Source organism: Natrix helvetica (genome assembly GCF_964273705.1).
Source record: "Natrix helvetica genome assembly, chromosome: 4".
NCBI classification, from domain to species: domain Eukaryota; kingdom Metazoa; phylum Chordata; class Lepidosauria; order Squamata; family Natricidae; genus Natrix; species Natrix helvetica.
Window position 1 is genome coordinate 18,798,299 of NC_138550.1, and position 12,490 is coordinate 18,810,788.

General features: G+C 41.5%; 1 protein-coding gene across 3 annotated transcripts in view; it reads right to left on the minus strand.

Annotated features, from left to right (window-relative positions):
• Positions 1-11,369, minus strand: part of ALKBH8 (alkB homolog 8, tRNA methyltransferase) — a 76,813-nt gene extending 65,444 nt beyond the window's left edge. The window contains exons 1-5 of one of the 3 annotated variants that reach the window (XM_081952014.1): positions 11,295-11,369; positions 7,935-8,070; positions 5,679-5,919; positions 4,293-4,424; positions 2,529-2,624 (exon numbers count right to left, since the gene is read on the minus strand). In XM_081952014.1, coding sequence (XP_081808140.1) covers positions 2,529-2,624; positions 4,293-4,424; positions 5,679-5,919; positions 7,935-8,069 — 604 coding nt within the window. In that variant the 5' untranslated portion in view covers position 8,070; positions 11,295-11,369. Of the gene's footprint in view, positions 1-2,528; positions 2,625-4,292; positions 4,425-5,678; positions 5,920-7,934; positions 8,123-10,458; positions 10,569-11,294 lie in introns of those variants that run through there. The other 2 variants (XM_081952013.1, XM_081952012.1) reach the window with 2 other exon arrangements.
• Between the last annotated feature and the right edge of the window lie 1,121 nt (positions 11,370-12,490).

Genomic DNA, 12,490 nt, shown 5'->3' on the forward strand with positions numbered 1-12,490 from the left:
GTTCCACTGATTAATTGTTCTCTCAGGAAATTTCTCCTCAGCTCTAAGTTGCTTCTCTCCTTGATTAGTTTCCACCCATTGCTTCTTGTTCTACCCTCAGGTGCTTTGGAGAAGTTTGACTCCCTCTTCTTTGTGGCAACCCCTGAGATATTGGAACACTGCTATCATGTCTCCTCTAGTTCTAGTTTTTTATATGGATTTAAGTACAGTAGTCCTTGATTTATGATCAGATTATCCCAGTACTACTTAAAACCCAGATTCAAAGTTCCAATAGCCACCCATACATACATGCACACATTCACATGATCACATTGGCAACCAACCCACATTTATGGCCACTTGCAATGCGCCACAATCACAAGACCACGATTTACGATGTTCTTCCAGAGACTAGCATTTACGTATTTTTCGCCCTATAAAACGCTCTGGAATATAAGACACACCCAATTTTAAAGGAGGAAAATCTAGAAAAAAAAGATTTTGGGGCTCAATTGCCACTCAATTTTGGGCTCAATTGTGGTCATAAGTTTTCTTTCTTTGTTTGTTTCTTTCATCTCTCTCTCTCACTTTCTTTTTTTTTCTTTTTTCATTTTTTCTGCCTTTCTTTCTTTCTCTCTCTTTGTTTCTCTGTGTGTCTGTCTGTCTGTCTCTCTCTCTGTGTGTAGCTCTTTGTCTCTCTCTCCCTCCCCCCCTCTCTGTCTCTCTCTGTCATTCTTTCTGTGTGTCTGTCTGTCTGTCTCTGTATCTCTGTCTCTCTCTCTCCTCCCTCCTCCATCTGTCACTCTGTATGTGTGTGTCTGTCTGTCTTTCACTCTCCCTCCCTCCCTCCCTCTCTCTCTGTGTGTTTCTCTCTCCTCCCTTCCTCTCTGTCTGTCATTCTGTGTGTATATATGTGTGTGTCTGTCTGTCTGTCACTCACTCAATCACTCACTCTGTGTGTGTGTGTGTGTCTCTCTCTCTCTGTGTGTCTCTGTCTGTCTGCCCCTCTCTCCGTCCCAACTGGAGAACAACCTTTTCTGTCCCCTTACCAGCCCATCCGGGAAGATGAGGAACGCGAGGGGGATCCCTCCCCTCCCCCGCGGATGGGCTCCAAACCAGCGGAGCCTTGTCCTTCTTTTTAAGCAGGCAGTTATCAGAGAGAAGAAGGCAGCGTGGCTTGTGCAGCAGCCGAAGATCGCCTGCTTAAAGATCGCCTGCTTAAAAAGAAGGACGAGGCTCCGCTAGTTCGGAGCCCAACCACGGGGGGGGGGGGGGGTCATCTTCCCGGATGGGCTGGTAAGGGGACAGAAAAGGTTGTTCTCCAGTTGGGACGGAGAGAGGGACAGACAGACAGACACACAGACACACAGACACACAAAGTGAGTGAGTAAGTGAGTGACAGACAGACAGACAGACACACACACACACACACACACACACACATATATACACACAGAGTGACAGACAGAGAGGAAGGGAGAAGAGAGAAACAGAGAGAGAGAGAGAGGGAGGGAGGGAGGGAGAGAGGGAGACAGACACACAAACAAGGCAGCCCCCCCCCCACAGAAGACCCGCAGAAGAAGGAACAGGAGAGGAGTTCGCGCCAAACGCCTCTGCAGACGATCTTGAAAACCTGCGAGGTTGCTTTCGGAGGGGAAAGACGGGCAGCTGTGCAAAGGCTTGTTTTAAAGCTGCAGGCTCCAAGGCTGCAGGTGCCCAGGGAGGGCGGCAGGGGCAAATGCTGCCGCCTGCCCCCTCCCAAAGCAACATCGCAGGTTTTCAAGATAGTTCGGACAGGTGTTTTTTAAAAAAGAAAACCCTGAAAAAGCCGCAAGATCTGGAGAGAGATCCGGCCAGCCCGAGAAGACATTTCTAAGAAGAGATCTCGCCATTTTTTGCATCGGGACATGCTGCAAGGGGGGGGGGGGGGAGTGAAGACCTTTTCCAGCTGGCGCAAAGGACTTCCCCGGACTTGCTTTAGTGAGTACGGGCCCGCACCTCCACCACCACCAATCCGGAAAAGGTCTTTGCTCCCTCTCTCTTGCAGCAAGCCCCGATGCAAAAAAACGCCAAGGACTTGCGAGTGAGTGACAGGGGCGGGGCTTCCGGGTTCATTGACCAACCAGCAGAAACCCACCACTGCCCAGGTGGCTACATTCAGCCTATAAGACGCACCCAGATTTTCACCCTCTTTTTTGGAGTAAAAAAGTGCGTCTTATAGGGCGAAAAATACGGTACTTCCTGTTTACGACAAATAACGCCCATTGTAGACCATGGATTCACTTAACGACTACCACAAAATAGGTCATGAAGTTATGTGGACATGTGGTAATCCCCTTAACAACCAGCACAATTTACAACCGTAATCCTGGGAATAATTACAGTCAGACGTCAAGGTCTATCTGTAAGTTTCATGGTACCAATTTGAATGGTATTGTAAAGAAATGCACCCATATTTGTATACGTATAATGAAATTATAGCTCATTGGTATGAAAATCATTTCACAGAAACAGGAAGACTGATAAAGAGATTCTGATTAAATACCCACCTCCGGGTAATGGTCTGTCTCGATCAACATTGTTGTTATCATATCGAAATTCGTATCCAAAATGTTTTACCCTCCTATGTTTTAAGCACTTCTGAGCTATGAAATAGAAAGAAAGAAGGGATTAAAAATATAATTCTTAATACAATATTGGTTATGAGTCTGTGTTATAAGCCATGTTTATGAATCAGTGCTCAGTTCAAATCCTGCTTCTGCCATAAGCTCACAATGTAGTCTCAGGAAGGTCATGCTTTCCTACTTCCAACATGTGCAAGGAAACTGAACTGATGCTTTGAACATTTGAAAGTATTACACTGTTGGTAAACATTACTATTATAGTAAGGTAAAGATAAAGGTTCCCCTCGCACATATGTGCTAGTCGTTCCTGACTCTCGGGGGCAGTACTCATCTCTGTTTAAAGCCGTTTCAACGCCAAAGAGCCAGTGCTGTCCGAAGATGTCTCCGTGGTCATGTGGCAGGCATGACTAAACACCGAAGGTGCATGGAACACTGTTACCTTCCCAGCAAAGGTGGTCCCTATTTTTCTACTTGCATTTTTTACATGCTTTTGAACCGCTAGGTTGGCAGAAGCTGGGACAATTAATGGGAACCCACTCTGTTATGCAACGCTAGGGATTCGAACCTCTGAATTGCCAACAAGCTCAGCATCTTAGCAACTGAGCCACCCTTGTCTATTATAGTAAAAAGCCCAAAAGTGGAATTCTGTGCTGATTGCTCTATCCTTGGAGTTGTATACTCTCAACACCCGTAAGGGTAACCAACAGCTCTTCAGGTGTTACTTGCAGTTTCCCCCTCTATTGGGTAGGTGAATTAAGATCATTGGCAGCTATAGTTCAGCTGGAGGACTACAGATTCCTCTTTTCTGATTTCTCCAGCAAAAAGTCTTTCCTTGTCCCCAAGGAACGTTTCTTGCACCTGGCCACCTAAGCTGCCTACATATCAGAACTCTCCAATTGGCTGGGATCAACTATTCCAAATTATTGACTGCACCTGAAAGTCATATTAAAGCAATTTAAATAGATTAGAAAACACTGATTCCACCTCTTTTTTTGGATGGTTTAGAGTAGAGTAGAGTAGAGTAGAGTAGAGTAGAGTAGAGTAGGAGAGGACTAGGACTAGGACTAGGACTAGGACTAGAATAGAATAGAACAGAACTCTTTATTGGCCAAGTGTGATTGGACACACAAGGAATTTGTCTTTGGTGCATATGCTCAGTGTACATAAAGACAAGATACGTTCGTCAAGAATCATAAGGTAGAACACTTAATGATAGTCATAGGGTACAAATAAGCAATCAGGAAACAATCAATATCAATATATATCGTAAGGATACAAGCAACAAAGTTACAGTCCTACAGTCCTGCAGTCCTTGGAGAAGATGGGTGATAGGAATGATGAGAAGATTAATAGTAATAGTAATGCAGCCTTAGTGAATGGTATGACAGTGTTGAAGCATTTATTTGTTTAGCAGAGTGATGGCGTTTTGGAAAAAACTGTTCTTGTGTGTAATTTTCTTGGTGTGTAGTGCTCTACAGCGTCGTTTTGAGGGTAGGAATTGAAACAATTTATGTCCAGGATGAGAGGGGTCTGTTTAATGCCCAAGTCTGGTTTTTTTATGTAGGGACTTTAAAACAAATCATGTGAATTGTTTATGGAGGTATTCTGCTCTGCCTAAGTATACATACATACATACATACATACATACATACATACATACATGGTTTACGTACTGCTAGATTAGCATACCATGGGGAATGACCTCATCCTCTGTCCAATTAATGTTTTCCAGCAGCATTTTTTCTTCTTCAGGTGAAACCAATTCTTTGATTACTTTCAAACCAGGGGGCAAGACTGGCGGGCTCATTTCTTCCCAAGGAACTAGTAGCATAGGAAATATGGAAAACATTTATGTTTTTAAAAATTCTATGTGAATTAAATAGTAATATCCCAAACAATTTTGACAGATACTAAAGGTCTCCAAGAAACAAAACTGGTTTCCACTGCTGTCTACACAAAATATTCTCCGTTTACGACTCAAAGATGTCATTGCTTTTCTGATCATTCTTTCAAATCAGAGTTCTTTACTTGAGGCATTTGTTTCAGACGTGAAGTTAACTGTAATCAATTGTCTCTGTTGCACGTAACATTTGTTAATTGTCTGTGGCTAACAGACAACGAATCTCATGAAATAATGCAGGTAGAAAGAAAAAAAATATCAATTTAAAGCAAGATTATAACATTAACTAAGCCCAAGGTGAGTCAAACTTGGAAGACTACAAGACCTATCATTCCTTGCCAGTGCCCATGCTATAGGCATTGCAATCCAACACATCTGCAGGAGAAAAGTTAAGAAAGCTGGCCAAAGTTAATTTTCATTACTTCACTGTTCATTGTGAAGAAAATCTATGATCTGCTTTGCAGAAAATCTGATGATAAAATGGCCCTTAGAAGTGTTCACGTTGCACTCAAATAGAGCTCAAAGCAGGATTGTTCCTTCTGGGGATTATTAAGGAAAAGTATACAAAAGAGATAAAATATTTAATTTTGCACATAATTACAGCAGCGAGAATAGCACTCGCACAATGCTAGAAAAGTGATACCATGCCGACAGACTGTTTGATAATCCAAAAGATTCTTGATTGCGCAGAGATGGATAAACTCACACTGGAGTTAAGGGACAAGGAAGACTCAGAATATTATAGAGTTTGGGAAAACTGTTATCAATGGATAAATAATAGGAACATGAAATGTATAGCTTAGAAGCATAGATGTACAGATACAGGAATAATTAGGAATGTATAAAATGTATTTGAATAACAAATGGTTATGTTAGTACTGTCAAAAAGGATCGTAACTTATACAAAATTATTTTTAAAGGTATTTGTATTTTAATGTTTTACATTTTCAGGTTTTCTTTCAAAAAAAAAAGAAGTGTTCATGTTGGCTCCATCAGGCCAATTTTTCAAAATTGATCCATGCCTCTCTGAGCTTCATTTATTTATTTATTTTATTTATTTCTTGGATTTCTAAACCGCCCCCTCTCCCAAAAAGGGACTCGTGAGGTATGAACTGAGTTCTCTAACAGTATGTTGAGGAAAAACAGAGTAGAAAAACAAGCTTCTTCAGTAATACCTTTTTCTACATAGTTGAAGTACAGAACAACCTTTTGGGTGGAGTTGTCTAACATTAGTTCCTTTCCATTGAGGGAGTCATAGGCTTGCTTGGAGTCAGCTGTCCTTCCATATTGCACAAATGAATAGGGTTTATTTGGAGGCATTAAGAGGCTTTCTACTTGTCCACATTCTTCTACTACAGAGTGCAACTGGCATCTACCAACACCGTTACCCAGACCTCCATTGGCAATAACCAGACTCTAATGAAGGAGAGAACAAAAGAGACATAGATATCAATAATCAACATTGCCTTGTTCATCTGGAAATAGCATTCTGTATACACAGTAATTAAAAATGAAAAAGAGACCATTGTCCCAGAATTTCTGTTTTGATCAATTCTAAATCTATATATAAAATCTTTGGACTTGAAGTAATATTGTGCTACAATTAATATTCATGCACTCAATATATAGCATTATTTAAGTTACTGGCCTTCTTCATGGAGAACATTATCACAATATGATTTCTTGGTTTCTGGCTTCTAGATTTGTATCCCACTTTTCAAGAGTCTAAGGAAGCATGTACAACTGTCCTTCCTACGTTTTTCCCCACAAAAACCACCCTAGAATATAGATTTGCTTGAGAGAGAATCATTTCAAATCAGCCAAAGTCAGCCAATAACCTCTGGTCCAAAATCACTATACCCGTGATGACAAACCTATGGAACGTGTTCCACAGGTGGCACACGGAGCCCTCACTGTGGACACGCAAGCTGTCACTCCACCTCAGCTCCACTGCGTATGTGCGCACACCTCCAACCGCCCAACTGATTTTCAGATCTCTGCCGCATATGCAGGAGATGCGCGTGCATGCACGGAGGGGCTGGTGCCCCTATGGGGCATTGTTGGTCCCAGGCGGCTTCAGGGAGGCATACTAGGCCCAAAACAGGGCACGGAAGTCGCACCCACATGTGCATGCATGGAGAGAGGTCGTATATGCATGCACAGGGGGGTGGGGGTATCACGGGTGCATTGTATTATGGGTGTGGGCACGCACACATGCTGTCGTGCACACACATGTGCGTTCGGCACATGGGGACAAAAAGGTTAGCCATCACTGCACTATACCATACTGGTTCTCAGACAGTGACTTACTGATTCACAAACTCATATTTTCCAGCCTAGTGTTCTGTGCAAACAAGATCATCACACTTGTTCAATTAAAAAGCATGGCTTAGGATATGCATCAATTTGAACTATCAACTGGATCACATATCAATGTGTAAGCCATAGTTTGTTGGATAAATCACCATAGGACGGGAGGATGGACTTGTTTACAGTGGTGATGGGCACCGAAAGGCCTTAAGAATCAGACCAGAGAAATAATTCTGGAGATTTACCATGTTTGATAAGAGTTGATATCAAGATAATGGCCCATAGTCAATTAAAACCATGCTCCAATCTTGGTTCATGGAACTTACTAAGAAGTACAGTAATGTGATTTGTTGAGTTTTTTGGTTTAGGATGCTATACAAAACTAGACAGCTATGTTTTAATCCTATTTTGTGTAAGATCATATAAGCCAGTGATGTCGAACCTGTGGCACGCGGAGCCATTTGTCAGGGCACGCGACGGGCTGCCCTGTCAGCTGGCCAGCGCACATGCGCGCGCTGGCCAGCTGAGTTCACCTTTTTAAAAGCCATTTTTCGCCTTCCCCAGGCTCCAGAGGCTTTATAGGAGCCTGGGGAGGGCGAAAAAAACTGTCCCTATAGGCAAACTGGAAGTTCGGGAATGGACTTACGGTTTGCTCTTAGGGTAGGTTTAAGCCCTCCGGAGGCTTCAGGGACCTTCAGGCGGCTTCCCTGAAGTCTCTGGAGGACTAAAAATGATGCCACGAACAACCAGATTACTCGTAGGGTTGGTTTAAGCCCTCTGGAGGCTTCAGGGAAGCCTCCTGAAGGTCCCTGAAGCCTCCGGAGGGCCTCCGGGGGGGTGGGGGAGGCTCTTTTCGCCCTCCCCAGGCTCCTATAAAGCCTCTGGAGCCTGGGGAGGGCGAAAAAAGCATGTAAAAATGGGGGTGGGTCACGCGTTGTGCGCGCATGCACACTGGGTGGGTCGCGCTTTGCATTATGGGTGCGGCACGCCCGCACACGACCCCCCTGCGTTCCCCCCACTTGTGGCACGCGAGCCAAAAAAGGTTTGCCATCGCTGATATAAGCTATGCTTAACACAGTATGTGAATGCACACTCTCATAAAAAGTACAGTTTCTAATCACCTTAGTAGGGTATGATACACATTCAATACCCTCATGCTTTAGTAAGGTATATCTGGCTTTCATCTGTTTTTGCCGCAACTTCTTTTCTGATTTGCTTATTTTCTTGTTCTGCAGAGTGATGTCATCTAGCTCCATACTGAAAGGAACAAGTAGGAATTTATCAGAAGAAAGTGTCAAAAATGGGATTCCTGTAAAAAAAAAAAATGAAACAGCACAGGAAAAAAACAGAATTCCAATTTCTATTTTTACTGAAAACTCAGAACTATACCAAGAACACAAGTTTCCATGTACTGTAATACCAGTTTTGATTTACAAACAGCTAACTATTTTGGGATCAGAATAGCTCAAGAGCTACCTTTTTCCACCTGAAGCAGAATTTGTAATCATCAGAATATGTATATGACGGCCCCACTCAAGATATAGATTATAGCCAAGACACCTAAACAATAAGAGGTCCTTGGTGCTCTCTAAAATCCAAATAAAAATCTCATTTCAACACTGAACTACAATTATTCGCCTTTATTGGTAACACCTAAACAATTATGTAAGATCAAACAGACCAGGAATCTACCTGGAAAAATGAAGCAGGTTTGACCATGGCTAATTCTGAAGAGTCAAGTAGAGTTTTATCTGCTTAGCATTAGAATGGAAGACCCCTGGAAATCCTACAGTTATCTCCTAGATTGGAAAATATAAAAATCATCCCAGAAAATAATGGCAAATGATTGTATTGTTTTCAAGAAAATAAAGTGATTTGTTCCTGAAGTGACTAGAAATCAAAGTTGATTCAAATATGTTACCTTCTTACAAGATTCACCACTGCTTAAGTTTCATATTTAAAAATAATAGCATACTTTTTAGATTGTTATAAGGATTGATGTGCACATACATGTATTATAAATTAGTATTATTAAGGAATTTTACACCTTAGGATTTATTGCAACTTAATATATTCTGCAACAAACAAACTCTTCTCTTTGGGAGTCTTTCAAGACTGAAGACATAAAACATACAAAAATATATGCTTACAAGTCTATTAAAAGAAACTAAAATATTAGCTTTGAACAACTTTTTTTGCAGATGAATTAAAATGCCAGTTCCTTGCTTTCTCCCTGATCACAAATTATGAATGCTCAATAAATCATTCAAAGAATCAAATCAATTTAATTTATGCAATGTGTTCTGAATGCAAAATCAATTTTTGTTATAGAAATATTTAGGCTAGTTCCTTTTATGCCATTTCTATTATAAAATTGATATTTTATAATAAAATAGGTCATTTACCTGTGAGAAAGACTCATTGAACATATAATTTGAAACTAAACAAATATGTATATGGTTAGGCTTCATACTAGGAAAAAAACTTTTTTTTCTTCAAAGCACTTTAAAAGACTGTTTTTGTGTACCAGCAGATGGTGCAATGCCACTATTTATCATTTCTCACCTAACCATTTTCAATTTCATTTATGCATGTTTAGTTTCGAGACTACAGATAATAGTTAAAGATAAATACACATAGCTCTGTAGCTTTGCTGTAAGCAATAATTCGAGCTTTACTTTTTCTTTAATTTACTATTCACTACCTTCACTAGTATTTAATTAGTAAGGCAAGTGTAGTTGAATAAATGGGTATTTTTCAGTGGAAAATGTATCTAGAATTTAGAACCTTATATAGAAACATAACACAAACATATAACATAGCACTATTGTTTCCAGTAGCAGATCTGGAACAGAACAAAACAATGAAGAGGAAATTAACAATTGGAAAGAACAAACAATTCAATATAAACACAGCCTTTTATTAACTTTTATCAGAGTTTTAAAAACTTATTTTCAATGTGGCTAGAGCAAATATTGGTTATAAAATTTAACTGATCCCTTTTCTGACAGGGATGAAAAATACAACTTGCATTCTTTTACATCTGGATCAAAAGTGTTATTTGTGCATATTGAACAAAAGATTTTAAATTTAAAGTACATGCTGCTCCTAAATAACATATTTTAATCAAAGAATGCCACTGTTGAATGTCAGGATTTTTTTCTCCTGGGGAAAAGACCAACTCTTTATATATCATATCAGTAACATCTTTACAGTGAGGGAAAGAAATTGAGACTTCTGCTACTGTTCATTAACTACATCTTTAGGGAGACACAATTAGGATCAGGCTAGAGCAGTGATGGCGAACCTTTTTTGGCTCGTGTGCCACAAGTGGGGGGAGCACAGGGGGGTTGAGTTCAGGCATGCCGCACCCATAATGCAACGCGCGACCTCCCAGTGTGCATGCGCGCACAACGCACGACCCCCCCCCATTTTTACATGCTTTTTTCGCCCTCCCCAGGTTCCAGGGGCTTTATAGGAGCCTCCCCCGACCCCCCGGAGGCTTCAGGGACCTCTGAAGCCTTCGGAACGCTTAAAACCACCCTCCGAGCAAACCGGAAGTGACTAGCAGTTCGAAAGCAGGTAAAAATGCAAGTAGAAAAATAGGGACCACCTTTGGTGGGAAAGTAACAGCATTCCGCATACCTTAAGCATTTAGTCATGCCTGCCACATGACCACGGAAATGTCTTTGGACAGCGCTTGCTCTTCAGTTTTGAAACGGAGATGAGCATCGCCCCCTAGAGTTGGGAACGACTAGCTCATATGTGCGAGGGAAACCTTTACTTTTAACTTTTCAATTACTTTGGGCAGCGTTCAATAAAACAGACAAAATAGTATGCTATGAATAAAGAAGCAAGCTAAAGAACAAGTTAAAAAATTTAACGTATGATAAATCTAGCCAATGACAGAAAACATATATAAACCCAAGGGGCTCCTCCACACATCCCTGGGATTTATTTGCATGTTTCCTCAACACATGATTATAAGTTGTGTTGCAAGCTTTCTATGCTTGCTAATAAGGATTCTCAATTTTTGTGTCTTACCATATCCTTATTTAAGGGCATTAACAGAGAAAGAAGGAAAGAAAACCAGAGAAACATTTTCCTTTAACTACTCTCAATAAAAATGCTTGGTGCAACTATTGTAACAAGCACAGTACCAATAGAATCACTATTGTTAAGATTATTTCTACTTAGTCCAGATCCAGTGGATTACAATTTTGAACCATGCCAGTCAGATGAGTTAAGAAATGTGGACAGATATCTGGAGGACCTGCTTTGGCCATGAAAATATTTCTATTTCCAGTAAATGAAATGCAATGTGTATTGTGCAAAAGCTCCGATGCAAATAGAGGCTTTAAGTCAGAGACAGAAATCTCCCTAGACTAAAATAATTCTACCCCCTTCCCCTGCAAAAAGTAACTTTTCTCTGTTATTTTTAAATATTCAAGAAGGAGCACAACGGATAACTATCCCCTTACCTAGCAGATGGCAACCATGTTGGAGGGCAGAACTGCAATTCCCATGAACCTCGTTGCCTACATTTCCCATCATGCTTATGAATGCTCATCTATTTAACCCCTTAGTAGAAGTCTCATAAAGCTATACTGTACGATACTCATTGCATTCCCGAATTTTAAAACGTATTAACACTGGTTTCTTTTCTATGGACTTACAGGTAACCTTTTAATAGAGAAAAATAAGATATTACCCTTCCTTAAACTTCTCCTGTATATCAATTTTTAAGTTGCAATCGAAATATTGATTTTAATTGATTATGTGCCATAATCAATTAAATTGATTTCACTGGCGGAGAGCTAGCAAAAGAAACTAAAAGCAATACAAAAGGAAAAATGTTTCCTGTTTTGCATTTGAGCATCCAAGAAGGGGCAGGAAAGGAGAAAGGGAAAGAGAAAAGACAAAGACAAAGAAGGAAAGATGGGAAAAGAGCAAGGAAGGAAAGAGGAAAAGGAAGAAGAAAGGAGAATGAAGAGGGAGGGAAGGAAGAAAGGGTTTAGCATTGTTGTATCACTTGGCCACCAGCAGCCCTGCTCCCTTCCTCCATCCCCTTATTTCCTCCTCCTGACCTCTCCTGGTTGTCTCCCATGCTATCGCTGAGGATGCTTTGGTTACAAATGTGGGTGTCCTCTAACCCACATACTTTGCCCTTCCACACACACCATGAGCAACCTGGCTAAGTGGAGTGAGAACAACAACAGCAGCCTTGAGGAGGAGGTAAGTGCAACAGGGCACCCCTAGGGGAAGATGGGCTGGGTTGGGTTGTGGGGTCCCGGTGCCCTGAGAGCTCAAGTGTTGGGCTGGGCACTTGCCCTCTGCTGCCTAGAGCTCTGGACAGCCTGCACCGCCGTCCGGGGGTCCTCCACGTGCCCTAAGAGGGACAGCAAGACTTTTCTTCCTCGTCTCGCCTTCCTCCGCTGGAGACAATGGATCCCCCTCCAGCCCCACCTGGACCACCACAGGTGCCCCCAATATAAGTGACGTCAAGCTGGCCATGGCATCCCTAGCCATGCCCACCAAAACACATCCCTGATGTGACCCTCAGTGAAATCAAGTTTGACACCCCTGCTCTACTACATCTATTGCTCATCTTATTTTTTCCAGCTCATATAGCCATAATTTAATAAACACTGCCAACCCCTTGCCTATGTGTAGCAAT